The 15,402-nt window shown below is 36.2% G+C and overlaps 1 protein-coding gene across 5 annotated transcripts in view; it reads right to left on the bottom strand.

The window, feature by feature from the left end:
* INTS8 (integrator complex subunit 8) overlaps positions 1-15,402 on the bottom strand; it is a 78,017-nt gene that overhangs the window by 10,956 nt on the left and 51,659 nt on the right. For all 5 annotated transcript variants that reach the window (XM_077167230.1, XM_077167229.1, XM_077167228.1 and 2 more), the window contains 5 exons: positions 4,364-4,548; positions 3,546-3,579; positions 2,851-2,907; positions 2,708-2,769; positions 196-314 (listed from right to left, as the gene is read on the bottom strand). In XM_077167230.1, coding sequence (XP_077023345.1) covers positions 196-314; positions 2,708-2,769; positions 2,851-2,907; positions 3,546-3,579; positions 4,364-4,548 — 457 coding nt within the window. The remainder of the gene's footprint in view (positions 1-195; positions 315-2,707; positions 2,770-2,850; positions 2,908-3,545; positions 3,580-4,363; positions 4,549-15,402) is intronic.

Genomic DNA, 15,402 nt, shown 5'->3' with positions numbered 1-15,402 from the left:
ACATAAACACAATAAAAAATGTAAGGAAATTATAGTTTTAATTCTTAATTTTACCTAGGAAGAAGAGCTAGATAATCTCAAACAAGACTATGAAGTTTAATAAAGTATTGTAATAAGATATAAAATATATTTATTTTCACTTTTAAAAGTACCACGAAAATAAAACATCACTAAGCAACCAAACATCACACTTACCAAAATAAATGTCTGCCTGAATAATTAACCAGGAATGGTTGTTTGGATTTATACTGAGTGTATACCGAACTAACTCTTTCACTGTGATTGCCACAGCTTCAAAGTCCACTGACTGGAGGCTAAGGGAAAGATAGTTAACATTAATCTCTATTTTTAAAGTCAGTTTCAAATTCCATACCAAGCATTATTAAAAAACAAAAAGAGCCAAAATTTAGGTGACCATATATATAAAATGGTAAATATTACTGGCAGTAAATATACAAAAACTATCAAAACAATGAAACCCAAGAAAGTGTGAAAAGCTAGCTTTGGATAAAGGGGTTGAAAATAATCTGGTTTTTGTCTGCTGTTTTTTTTTTTTCAAAATGCCACAGAAGGCACACTAGGTCATACCAAAAAAGTATTCTTAAATCTTTTACAACTGTATAAAACATAAAAGTAGTAGGATAAAACCTTTTCTCTTCTTTTTTAACACAATTTACAGGCAACGAAAGAGTAGAAAGACTCATAAAATTCCCTCAAATGATTTTTAAGTTTTATCATCCAGAAAAAGTCACACACAAAAAAGCCCAAACACTAACGATACTGCTATGTGGCCTTCGATTCATTATGTGAACTTTTTTGCAAGAGTAACTCCCTTGGATCAAATATCTCCATGACCTTGTGGGGCCAGGGGCTAGATGTGGCAAGTATACCACTTCAGTGTATTCAGGCAGCAATAAACAGTCAAGAAATCGGTAGCTGATCTGAGCCTGGTTAAAGTGGCAAGTCTAGGGATAGAAAATTAGAACACAGAACTGTGATGATAAAAGTCAGGCCAGTACCCAAGAAACACAGCTGCTAGTTTCTACCTCTGAGAGGTAGAGAAGCACTGTAGTAAAGATCAAGGCTCTGGATTCAGACACATATGGTTCAAATTATGGCTCTACATTTTAAGATGAATTGGGACAAACTGCTTCTGTTGCCCTCAGGGTTTAGAATTTATCATGACTCATCACTGTGCCAGGTACAGAGAGAAGGGAATAGTGGTATTAGCAAATTCCAATTTTGTATTTACAAATAAATAAACTAATTTATGACTGTATTACAAAAATTTACAAAATGGTAACAAGTCTAAGAAATCTACCTACACATCAAACATTGTTTTAAAGTAATACTTAATAATGCCATTTTCACACTATTACTGGAGTCAACAAGGACTCCTGCTCAAGAGAAATATTCTTTCGGGTGAAACATTAAGTCACATTTTCTTTTCTCTGGGTCAATTTACATTTAAGTATTTTTATTATGAAGATAGTAGTTAAGTCTACTAATGTTCTAGATTTTATTCTAAACACCTAGCTTAGAAAATGCATTAATTTATTTAATCCTTATAATTCTGAGGCAGTTACTATTATACCCATTTACAGATGAAGAAACTGACAAAAAATAACTTAACCAAGGTCATATACCTGATAAAGTGGAGAAGCTGGGATTCAAACCCTAACAGCCTGGCTCCAGAGCCTCTATGCTAAATCATTCTTTTATTGATTTATAAATACACATTTAAAATAATGTTTAGAGTCTAAACTTAGGCTAAAGAAGAAAAGACAAAGAGGATCAATTAAAAAGGCAAAATGATCTCTACCTGAGGTATAGATATTGCTATCTAATATACTAAATTGCACATAAAAAAGAAATACATTATGACAAAATCTGCAGTTGGAATGCTGGGGATGTGAACATTTGCTTGATAAAACATGGTGATCTTCAGAGACATAAGCCTCAGGAAGAAGAGAAACAGAGTCATCTAGCCACTTCTAACCCTCAAAATTCTTTTCCAGAATTGCTTTCAAACTCTAAGATTGAAATAAAATCAAATCACTTGTTGTCATTCTATTGCCTGCTTATTTACCTACTAAACTCTTCTTCTTCACAGATGCCTCAAAATGCAATGAAATAAGGCCTGGCTCAACCTGTCATTCAGGTACAAAGTAAAAAGAGATCAGAAGTAGAGGGAGGAAGGAAAAGTAACTTTTGTGAAGAAACAAATGGACTCTCCTGTGTGAGAGGTTGCTATATTGGAAAGAGGAAAATAAAAGTCTACCTATGGGAGTGGGTAAAATAGGTGGTGGTAATTTCTGATGATCACAGTACTAGAAGAAAGCTACAGGGAGTTATGAAAAAACAAATCATTTTCAAATGGAATCTTACAAAGGAATAAGATGCTGGAAACCTGATAGAAAAATAATTATTTCATGAGGTTCAATTTTCCAGTTCTTTCTACTGTCAAGTAATCAGGATCACACTGAGATTGAGGAGCTAATATATCTTAATTCTTAGAGAGTTCCGCCTTTACCTATGATTGTTAGGAAGATAATGACGATAATAGAGAAACGCTAAAGTGGCTTTAGAATCCAAAAAGATTCATAGCCTTTTAATCCAATTATTCAGGATTATCTACACTAGGCAGGATGGTTTCTAAATATACATAAATAATTTAATAAAAAATAAGCTATATAATATTTCTTACTTGGGAATGGAAGATGGCCAAATGGAAATATGTTCAGCTGTAATATCATTCACAATGTCTTCCTAAAAAAGGAAAAAAAAAGAACACTTTAAAAAGAAATTTCTTTCAAAGAAGTTTTAAAAATGAAATCACGAAATACTCACCCGAACATTGTGAAGTTTCACAAAGAGGGATAAGATAATAGTCAAAACCAATGGTTCCTGTGAGAAAGAAAACATAGAAACCTTAAATACTATATGTTTTAGTATTTCTCCTATCATTTCAGAAATATCAAGTATTTTCTTTTCCAAATGAGAAATTTAGCATTGATTTATTTTAGAACACATTAAACAGCAACTTCATTTTTAATTTCACACAAAAATCACAGTATACAATTTACGCAAAAATTACCATATTTAGATATTGGCCTACTGTGCCAACTCTGGGCTCAACTCCTCAAAGGACTTTTGAAATTGAATAAATGGATCTCTTTTCAACCAATATTTCTAATTATCTCCAAAACATGAGATTTTATTCCTTAAAATAAGTTTTAAACAATGGAATCTAGGTATAAATAAGACACTTATTTCATCAAGCAATTAAGTCACAATTAATACATTAACCCTTTTATGGAGACCTCTTTACAATTTAATAAATATCTTCTCTATTCACTGAAACACATAAAATAAATGCAAACTAAACTTCATGAAGATTACCCCACTCCCAAAAATGAGTACTAAAGATAAGGATATGAACAGATCGCTTTAATAATTTAATCAGCATTTGAAGCACTCAGTAATTTTAGTCATGCTGCTTAAAAATTGGCAATGGTAATTAGATCAATTTTAATAAAACCTACCCGTAACTTTTTGATGAAAGAAAGCAGCTCACTCCTACAAAAACAAAAAAAATTTTATATTCACACATAACAAATAAAATCAAGAAATGAGACTATAAAATGGTTATAGTTGCTTAACAGGTGCAGAATTTTTAATTAGATTAAACTTAATAGTTTGAAACAGACAGAGGTGATGATAAACATATTCTATGAATAAATAACAGTGTTGAATGGAGGGTGAATGTGGTGGAAATGGGAAGTTTAGACTCTTATGTCACCATAAGAAAAGGTGGAGGCTAAAATATGGGAATGTATAATACAGTGAGTCTTGCAGACAATGTCCATGATTAACTGTACAAATATTAAAAAGTTCTTTCATGAACTAGAACAAATGTATGATAGTATTACAAGGAGTTGATATGAATGAATAGATAGATAAATAGATTAAAAAACAAGAAAGTAAATTATAGGTGAAGGTTCATTACTAACCCACTAATTTTACATGTGTGAAAGGGAGCATAATATTCTATTGCCATGATAACATATAACATTTCTTCCATATTTTAATAACATGTGAGGTCTTCCATGCTATCCAACTTTAGACACTTTGATTTTGAATTCAAGTTGATTATATTGAATGATTAACAGACATTCTTTTAAAATAGCAAAGAAACAAAAGGTATTTCCATGGGTGGCCATGGAAGACAGGTCTCTAAGAGGAAAGTACCACAAAATGCTTAAGGTTGTACATCTTTAAAATACACAAAGATAAAGGTAAATGTTCTTGAAATAGTACATTATTAAAAAGAACTCAAACAATATAATGGATAGAAACATACCGATACATTATACCTAATGTAGATTCCCTCTGTTTTATTAAACTAACTCTGCCATCATTTCCACGTTTGTGCTGACTGGATACACTACAGATCTGAACAACAACTTCCCAAAGGTCTTTAGCAGTCCGTCTACTTTCTTTAGGGCCTGGAAGTTCTCTGCATGTAGCTGCTAAAAGTTGTCCAAGCTATAACATGAAAAACAAACAGAAAATACACACAAAAAAATTTGTAATGTCATACATGATAGTTGTATCATTAAAAGGGCACTTGAAGAAAGATGGATAATTACCTAAACATACCAAACATTTATTTTATGCTATATATTCTATATAGCCACCGTGGAATATAGGGCTCATTGGCTATTGAGAAATCTGAATCTGTTTGGAGAAAACAATCCTCTGGTTCTATAATGTAACCAGACATTACTGTTACATCTGTTACTACACATTTATAGTCTAATAAGAACAAAGACCACTGCGTCTAATAATGATTAAGTGTTTGGAAAAAAAAGAAGTAAATTGCCAATTAATCATTGCATGATTCCACTTTTACTAAATATAAAAAAAAAGTGGGGGTGCACAGGTTGTTCGGTGGTAGAATGCTCACCTTCCATGTGGGGGACTGGGTTCGATTTCCCACCCATGCACCAAAAAAAAAAGTACATGGTGTGTGTATATATATCTCAATAAAATTACATTATAAAAGAAAAAAACTGGTGCACGGGTGGTTCAGTGGTAGAATGCTTGCCTTTCATGCAGGTGATATGACTTCGATTCCCAGACCAAGCATCCCCCCGAAAAAAAGAAAGAAAAAAAGAAAAAGAAAAAACTAGGGTGTGCAAACATGTGACAACAGAAGGCATACACCACAGTGTTAACTATATTACAGTAAAAGCCTAGAGGTGTGGTAAAATCTAGCGCTTAAATTTCTCTCATACACACACACAGTGCCTCTAATTTTTTCCAGAAAAATTTTTTTTGATGAAAAAGTAAGGAAAGAGAAGTTGGCAGAATTAAGAAACAAGATTTAGATAAACTTTTCTCTAAGAAAAATGGTAGTAAAGAGGGATGGAGCTACTGCTGCTATGAAGAGTTAGGATTAAGGAAGGACATGGTAATAAAGACTATCCTAAAGAACAGATTACTGAAAATGATAGTTCTGAATAAAGGCAGCTTTAAAGACCTAAGGTTTTGGAGAGACCCAGAAATAAAGAGTGCAAGGAACCAGCACTATTTATTTCTGCAGAGAAAAATGTAGAGGTTAAAAAAAACAGGCATTTCTTTCCCTTACAATTTCAAAGAGTAGGTCTCCTATGTCATTTGTTCTTATTAAACTTTATACATCATAGCTCTTTTAGGTGAAGTGGCAAGGATAATTTCAAGTCCATTACTAAACAAAAACTGGACCCTAGAAAATTTTCATAACAAAGCCACCATTGCTGAAGATGGGCTCTTTTAGATTACAACAAAGATGTAAATTGGTGCTCCTGAGCTCCAATTTTTTTTATTACGAAAATTTTAAAATTTAGAAAAACTCAAACAATCCAATAAATAGCTGTATACTTTACAAGTGTAAATATTCTACCATATTTGCTTTATAAATTTATCTATAGATGTTGCTTGGTTAAGTCATATTAAAGTAGGTTGCAAAAAAACAACAAAAATCATAACAAAAAACAACAAATAAAGTAAGTTGCAGACATGACATTTCACTCTTAACAATTTCAACATGCATCTTCTAAGAACAAGGAATTTTTCCAACATAACCACAATTCCATGATCATACCTGAGAAAATTAACAAGAATACTAGTGCTTTATAAAATTAGTGAAAATGATGTGAAAAGCCTACCTATGCTATGGTATGCTAATTTGAAGTTGTTATGGACCCCAAAATAGGCCATGTTCTTTTAATCCATTCCTGTAGGTGCAGACCCACTATGGATGGGACCTTCTCGTCAGGTTATTTCAATTGAGATGTGACCCACTCCCATTCAAGGTGAGTCTTAATCTTTTACTGGGGTTCGTTACGAGAGGACAAAAGACAGAAAAGGCTGAGAGAAATAAGCAAGGACTAGAGACGTTGAAAGAGCCACTGAAGCCAGGAGAGAAGGACCAGCAGATGCCAGCTATATGTCTTCCCATGTAACAGGGGTGTCTCAAATGCCTGCAGCCTTTCTTCAGAAAAGGCATTTTTCTGCTGATGCCTTAATTTGGACATTTCACAGCCTTAGTATTGTAACTTGTAAGCCAATAAATCCCCAGTGTTAAAAAGTCAGTCTGTTTCTGGTATACTGCATTTCAGCATCTTTAGCAAACTGAAATCAAGAGTTCACATTCTAGTAAGACATTTGATCTTTCTTGTCCACTTGTACATACTCATTGATAACTAGGATCTGACAACTGAGATCACAAATACAATGCAGCCCATTAACTCAAATCTATTTCCTGTTCTAAGAGATCACATGTTTAGTGAAGTTCACTAAATGATTAGGAATGAACCCAAAGAAAAAATTCTCAGAGGTCTGAAACCTCAAATCAATTCAATTTCACAAACATTCTTTAAAAAAAAATATTTGTTATTGTGAAATATAACAGAGACGCAAAAAAGTGATAAATTTCAAAGTACATTTTAACAAGTAATTTTGGCCCTTAACTCTAACACCCTCCCATCCCCAATTATTTAACCCTAGTATTACTGTGGTACTAGAGAGTTATTCCTGTTAAATATATATCACAGCATGCAACAAATAGTTTTCCCCATATAACCTTCTATTATTAACTCTTTGTACAAGTGTCATACCTTCCACAAACATTCCTGAGTACCTCCTAAATGTCAGGCACTGGGTAACAGGTAAAGCTCTAAGAATATAAAAATTAACTGTCCTCAAGAAGTTCACAGTTTTAATTAAAGATACCAAGAAGAAAAATGTGATTTACCAATTTGCAGAGAAAGTAATAAAGAAAAGCATCAAGGAAACTTCAAAGATAAGCCAGAGCAGGAAGGGCATCCCAGCTAAGTTAACAAACAGCATGTGTAAAAACTCAGAAGCTCCCCCCTACATAGGGCATGACATTCAGGGGTGAAAGTCTTCCAGGTGACATGGGAGAGGACTCCCAGGGATGAATCCAGAACTGGCACTGTGGGATCACAATTCCAGCCTGACCAAATGGAGGAAAAGAAGTGTTAAAGTATCGGTGGTAGAAAGAGTTCAAATAGAGTCAAGAGGCTACTCTGGAGGCTGCTCTTATGCAAGCTCCGGGTAGACCTCACTACCTATCATAACCTGCCAATCCCCAATCAGGACCATTCCAGGCAATCCTAAAGAACACCTAGGGCAATAAGGGTTCCAGGCACTAGAGTAACTTTGCAGAAACCTACAACCTCCAGATGGGTCCCTGGCTTAAATAAGTCCTGAAATCTAGCCCAGCCTCTCCAGAACATCAGATAGTTCCATCTCCTTACCCCATATTAGTGACAGACCCTTCCAATATAAAAAATTTAGAGCTGCCATAGCCCAAACAACCCCAATGAGAGGAATGGAAAGATCAAAGATGATGATGGAATTATACAGAGAAGACAGAACTTAACAAATGAATATGAATGCTGAATCATTAAATTAATATCTGAGTCTCCAGTATTTTAGAGCAGCTAGAAATAAAAACCTAAAATTGTGAAATTATAATCCATGTCAAAGTCTGAAATATGTTCTACAATTAATTGTGGTGCTGTGCTTGGAAATTTATAGCTTTTTTGTATAGATGTTATTATTGATAAAAAAAGATGGAAAGAAAAAAGTCGACTGCGATGATAAAAAAAAGTATTTAAGCCCACTAGCCTCCTATATTCTGGAGCAGCTAGAAGGAAAAATATGAGAGGATCGTATGGTAGCCCCTGACAAACTCTGGGATCTATTCTGTAACCACTTGTTTAAGAGTGCTTTGAAAACTATTGCTTTTTTATTTCTTTGCTTTGTATATATGTTATGCTATACAATTTAAAAAGCTTAAAAAAAATACAACTCAAAAGCATGAGAACATATGACGTGTTCACAGACCTGTAAGAACTCTAGTACTACCAGCACAAAGTTGGCAAGACAAGGAATGGGGAGATGCAACTGGAGAAGGAGCTGCATCTTAAAAGGTCTCACAGACCATATTAAAACTTCCCTCTCCCCCTCATTCCTGGCCCCCCTCCCAAGCTTTGAAGAACCACCAAGAACTGGCAGAAACATTTTTCTCAAGGATTCAGAAAACAGTTAAAGGACTGCAGTAACAGAATAAGCACAGAATCAAAAAAGGGCACTTACAAAGTCCCTTGAGGGTTGGAAGAAAAATGTGGAACTACTAAACTTTACCACTGGGGAAATCCGACTCTGTGTCAAACATTAGGGGCACCCAAATCAATAGGCCGAGTCCTTGATATTGAGGCTTGCTCTTGTGAAGCTTATGTGTGTAGCAGAGAAACTAAACCTACCTACAGGTATGCCTGACAGCTATTTCCAGAGGACCTCTTTTGTTGCTCAGATGTGGCCTTCTTCTCTCTCTAAGCCCAACTCCACAACTGAAATCACTGCCCTTTCCCCCATGTGGGACATGATATCCAAGGGTGAAAGTCTCCCTGGCCCTGGCACCATGGGATCAAAAATGCCATCCTGGCCAGAAGGAGGAGGAGAAGTATAACAAATAAGGTATCAGTGGCTGAGAGAGTTCAAATAGAGTTGAGAGGCTATACTACAGGTCATTCTTACATAAGCTCCAGTTAGGCTACCTGTCATAGCTTGCCAAACACCAACCAAAACCATTCCTGCCAATCCTAAAGAACACCTCAAGTATTATATAAGATTCTACAAAGGTTCCATGCACTAGGTTAACTTTCCAGAAACCTACAACCTCCAGATGGGTCCCTAGACCACATAAGTCCTGAAATGCAGAGGGGCCAGCCTCTCCAGAACATCATCTAGTTCCATCCCCATATCCCATATTATTGACAGCCCCTTCCAACATTAAAAACTAAGAATGGCCATAGACCAAATATCCTTAAAGGGTGGGAGAAAGGTGAAAGGTGATGGTGGAGTTATATAGAGAAGGTAGGATTTAACAAATGAGTATGACTGCTGAATCATTATACTGATATTTCTTTTAGTCTCCAGTATCTTAAAGCAGCTAGAAATAAAAACCTAAAATCGAGGAATTGTAACCCATACCAAACTCTGAAATCTGTTCTACAACTATTTGTTGCAATATGCTTTGAAATTCATTGCTTTTTTTGTATATATGTTATTTTTCACAAAAAAGAAAGAAAAGACGATTATGATGATAAATGCACAGCTATATGATGATACTGTGAACTATTGACTGTATACTTTGGATGATTACATGGTATGTGAATAAATAATACATAATAATTAAAGGAAAATGCCACATAAAAGTGGTAGGCTCTCCTGGTGCCTTGGCTGACCCCTTCCCTACCCCTCACTAATTCAGGGCAGAGCTGGCCTGAGCTCCCAGTGCAGAACCCCGGTCCTGGTTCCCTCGTGCACATACACGGAGCTTGCATATCTGGCCCATCTGTCTGGTGGTGGCCTAAGAGATTCGCCTTCCCAGAATTTACCCTGTGAGTAAAAGGCAGTTAACACAATGGAGAGCAGTCAAGTTGTGTTGCCTGGGACATGGGATTGCTGGCTGTGTGATATACAGTGCAGTATCTAAGATCATAAGGAAACTATTTCACAAGGAAGAAAGGACATTCCTGGAGTCACAGGTGAATGAATAAGACAAGAGGAATGTGCAAAAAGGATGGGAAAGTCCCTAGACTCTGGCCTGAAGCTATTCTCATTCAACCCATTGTATGGATAAGCCCTGAAGAAGAACACTTGCACATGTCAAGCCGCAAAGACTAGGAAAGCTGTCCTCTTTATTTTTTTTTATTATTATTTTTTGTTGTTAGCTCCTCATATTCAAGGAAAACTGCTATAATACTAGCTGGAACAAGCTTAAGGAACAGATGCCACAGAGTCTAAATTTCAGTGATAACACATTAAAATATCAAAATGAATAACATGCATGGATAGACCTAGAGAACATTATGCTGAGTCTAGCCAAAACTAAAGGACAAATACTGTATGGTTCCACTGATGTGAACCGACATTCGAGAATAAACTTGGAATATGTCATTGGTAACAGAGACCAGCAGGAGTTAGAAACAGGGTAAGATAATGGGTAATTGGAGCTGAAGGGATACAGACTGTGCAACAGGACTAGATACAAAAACTCAAAAATGGACAGCACAATAATACCTAATTGTAATGTAATTATGTTAAAACACTGAATGAAGCTGCATCTGAGCTATAGTTTTTTGTTTGTTTGTTTGTGTCTTTTGTTTTTTTTCTTTTTCCTTTTTTATATATATATTTTTTATTTTTTATTATTATTTTTATTTTTTTCTCTATATTAACATTCTATATCTTTTTCTGTTGTTTGGCTAGTTCTTTTCCTAAATCGATGCAAATGTACTAAGAAATGATGATCATACATCTATGTGATGATATTAAGAATTACTGATTGCATATGTAGAATGGAATGATTTCTAAATGTGTTAATTTCTTTTTTTTAATTAATAAAAAAATACATATCAAAATGCCCAGGTTTCAACTAAAAATTACAAAATACACAAAGAAACAAGAAGCAATAGCCCAGGCAAAGATTAAGCATTAGAAACTATCAATGAGGAGGACCAGACCTAAGACATATCAAAGGCTTTAAATAAATAGTCATAAATATACTCAGAGCTAAAGGAAAACATGAACAAAGAACTAAAGGAAATTAGGAAAATGATGGATGAGGACAGAAAGAATACCAATAAAGAGATGAAAATTATGAAAAAGAACCAGACATAGCTGTACGTATTAAAAATTCCCTGGAAGGGCTCAGCAGCAAAATGGAGCTGGCAGAAGATAGATTCAGTGAACCTGAGAATAAGACAATTGAAATCATACAACCTGAGGAACAAACCGAAGAATGAAGAAAAGCAAACAGATGAGAAACATGGTGAGCACCACAAGTGTACCAATATTTGTATTGTGGGGGTCCCAGAAGGAGAAGACATAAGGGGGTAAAGAGAATAGTCAAAGAACAAAAGTCTGAAAACTTTACAAATTTAACAGAACTCATAAATATGCACATCCAAAACATTCAACAAAATCCAAACAGGATAAACCCAAAAAGGCTCATATATCCGGCAAAAGTGTCTTTAGAAAACAAGGAAGAGATCAAGACATTCCCAGATAAACAAAAGGTTATGGAATTCATCATCACTAGATCAGACCCACAAGAAATGATAAAGAGAGTTTTGCAGGTTGAAAGGAACGACACTAGACAGCAGCAGATCTAAACTACATGAAGAAATAAATAAAGATCTCAAGTAAGGGTAACAACATGGGAATATTATAAAGGTACTAATGTAATTTTGGTTTGTAACTCCACTTTTTACTTCCTATATAATCCAAAAGGCAAATGCATAAAATGTAATGAGAAATCAGGGGTTTGGGACTCAAAATGTATAAACATGTAATTTGTCACAAGAACTACATAAAGGAGTGGGAGAACAGAAGGGTAAAAGAATATAATTTGTGTGTATTATTGAAATGAAGTGGTATATCAAAGCAAACAAGACTGTTAAAGATTTAGGATGTTAAGTTCAAGCCTCATGGTAACTACAAAGAAAGTATCAGACTATGCAAGCTCACAGACACAAACATTAGTGTACAGGTTGCCAGAGATGGTAGGTATGAGGAACGGGAAGTTAATGCAAAATGGGTGTAAGGTTTCTGTGCCAGTTTAAAGCTGTTATGTACCTGAGAAAAGCCAGGTCCTTTTCCCTGACCCAATCTTGTGGGGGTAGCCAAGTTTCTTTGAATCCTGATTCAATATCGTAGGGTGGAAACTTTGAGTGGATTGCTTCCATGAGATGTGACACATCTAACTTTGGTGGGTGTAATCTTTTGATTAGATGGAGATGAGACTCCACCTATTCAAGGTGAGTCTTGATTAGTTTATTGGAGTCCTTTAAAAAAACGAAAAATTTTGGAGAAACCTCAGAGCTGACAGCTAACACATGACTCAGACATTTGGAGATGCAGAAAATAAGTGCCCCCAGGAAAGCTGTTTGAAACCAGAAGCCAAACACCCAGCAGACGCCAGCCACATGCCTTCCCAGCTGACAGAGGTGTTCTGGACCCATCAGCCTTTCTTGAGTCAAGGTATCATTTCCTGGATGCCTTAGTTTGAACATTTTTCTGGCCTTAGAACTGTAAATTCATAACTTGATAAACTGCCTTTATAAAAGTCATTCCATTTCTGGTATATTACATTTCAGCAGCTTTAGCAAATCAAAGCAGCTTCTACTTGGGGAGCTTGGGAAAAGCGCAGTAATTGAAGAAGGTGAGGGTATTGCAATATTGTGAGGGTGATTAATCCTATTGAATGGTATGCTTGGGAGTGGTTGAGATGGGAAAGTTTATGTTGTATATATGTTCCCACAATTAAAAAAAGAAAACAAAGAGACAATGACAACTGACAATATATAATTTTAGATGGGATCTAGCAAGAGAGAAAAAGCTCAAAGGGATATTATTAGAAAATATGAAAAAAACTGAAATACAGACTGTAAGCTTTATATCAAGATTAAACTGCTTGAATTTGATAGCTGTACTCAAGATTATTACAAAAGTAAATATCCTTGTTCTCAGGAAATGGCAGTATTAAGAATTTAAGGAATATACGTATACAACCAACAGTCAAGTATTCAGAAAATGGACTGATAACAGCACAGACAGATAGAAGAATAGACTAATATGGAAAATGTGGCAAAAAGTTAAATTGATGGATCTGGGTATATGGTGGGGTGTGGGATGTATGGGTATGCTGGAGTTTTCTGTATAGGGTTTGAAACTGTCCTTTTTATTAAAAAATAAAAAGTTTAAAAAATACAACAACAATCCTTTGGTCTTTATCCTATACTGTTAACTACAATCATCACTCCTCCTCCTCCTACTAGCTAAACTTTTACAATCCAAGTGCTTATAAATTCTGTGCCCTTTCCATATTACTACTTCTCCCATTCTGACCCCAAGGGAGAGAATTTTGTGCATGTTTTAGAAAATATGTAAGAGAACAGAAAATAACACTGATTAAAATCACCTAATATTCAGCTACCCACAGATGACTGTTCACATATCTCCAGATAATTTCCTACACATATGTATATACATTCCATTCCAAATCTGCGTTTGGAAACTACTCTAAATTATATTCTTTTCAAAACACAATCCCTTACTCTAGGTTTCTTTCTCTAATTTCTTTTATTTGATATTAACAAGGGAGCAAGAGGTCAATTATGGCAGAAGGCACATAAAAACCCTAACCACCACATGAAATGAAAGCAAGGTCACCACGCATCTTTCTTCCTTTTGGACCAGATCAGGGGGATTGCAGGACTCAGATAATCTAGCCCAAGGTTAGCAACCTATACCCAACTTCCTGTGCCCTTATACAATACAGACCCTCTAACATTCATTACATAAACATGGGCAAAATCTCTCCTGGTGCACAGAAGCAAAGAGCGGAACACCTATACTCTCTTAACACTGGGCAACAAGCTAAAATCTTAAGTGGAAACAATGATACCTTTAGAACATAATGGTTCTCTCACCTGTGAGTTTATTACTATTGGACATAATCAGACAGACGAGAACCCTAAGTATTAGGACTCATATGCCAGAAAGTTCACTAAAATGACAGATAAGTTCACATATCTGAAATACCAGAGAAAGGGGCAACTCGAGTATGAGAATATGGCTTTTTAAAATAGTTGTAAAAGAGAAGAAAATGAAAAGAAAGCTAAAAAAATCAATAAATCTTCAAAGGGGTAAAATGAAATGAGTTCAGTTTTTAAAAGGAGACACACGAAATAAGGAAAAAACAAATAACAATCTTGCAAGTTCCCAAACAACTACAGATTTAAAGGACTATGTGCTGAAGATGAGATGGAGACAGATAAGAATAACAAAAGGTAATATGAGCAATTAAGAGAAGAATCAGGAAATTTGAACTACCAAATATATTTTTCTTTAAAAGGTTCATAAAAATGTTTTTTAAAATTGTTAAATATTTTGTTTTGCTTTAATTACAGGACCAAAAAGGAAGCAAAGCCCATTGCTTACTCAGGGTATACATAATACACAAAAGATACAATATTAGGAAAAAAACCCAGTCTCACTTTATTTTTGATGTTTTCTTCACTGAGAAATATTTTCAGCTACAGAGGACAGATATAATTAAAAAAAACAAAGCTTAAAATGGACGAAAGAAGGACTTCCTGGAAGATGGCGGCTGACTTCCTGGAAGATGGCGGCTTAGTAAGACGCGCGGATCTTAGTTTCTTCTCCAGGACACCTACTAGGGGAGTAGAAACGATACAGAAAGCGCCCAAAGCCACAACAGAGATAAAAAAGACAGCGTACCCCATCCTGGAACGGCTGGCTGGCTGAGAGAAGCAGCTCGGGTGAGATCGCCGAGGCGCGCGGGCCTTACCGGGCGGGGTGGCAAGCGGCCGGAGTTACTCCCTTCCCCCTTCCCGGGCCGGCTGGGAGAATTGGAGAGGCGGTCCCCTGAAACCAAGGCGACTGGCGCCCACACCACGCGCAGCCCCCGGACCAACTGAGAGAATTGGATCGGAAACCCCCAGGCCGCGGAGAACGGGTGACCCCGTGACTCCCGGGGAACGTGCACTCTCTCGGGCGGGCCGCTGCCGCTGGCGCCCTCCCGCCACGCTTGTTGCCCAGGGCCGACTAGGAAATTCGGACGGGCTCTTTCCCTGGCTGCGGCGACCAGCAACCCTCCCTGCGTTCGGACACCCTCCCTGCGTTCGGACCCCGGGCCAGCTCAAGCCGCTTCGGCTAGCGAACCCCCAGGACGGCGAGAGTTTTCCAAAGTTAAAGGTCCCACAGCACCTTTTACTGGTGGGACCCGCAGACAAACGT

This window comes from Tamandua tetradactyla, chromosome 6, assembly GCF_023851605.1.
Source record: "Tamandua tetradactyla isolate mTamTet1 chromosome 6, mTamTet1.pri, whole genome shotgun sequence".
Lineage (NCBI taxonomy): Eukaryota > Metazoa > Chordata > Mammalia > Pilosa > Myrmecophagidae > Tamandua > Tamandua tetradactyla.
This window is presented reverse-complemented; position numbering and strand designations above follow the sequence as displayed.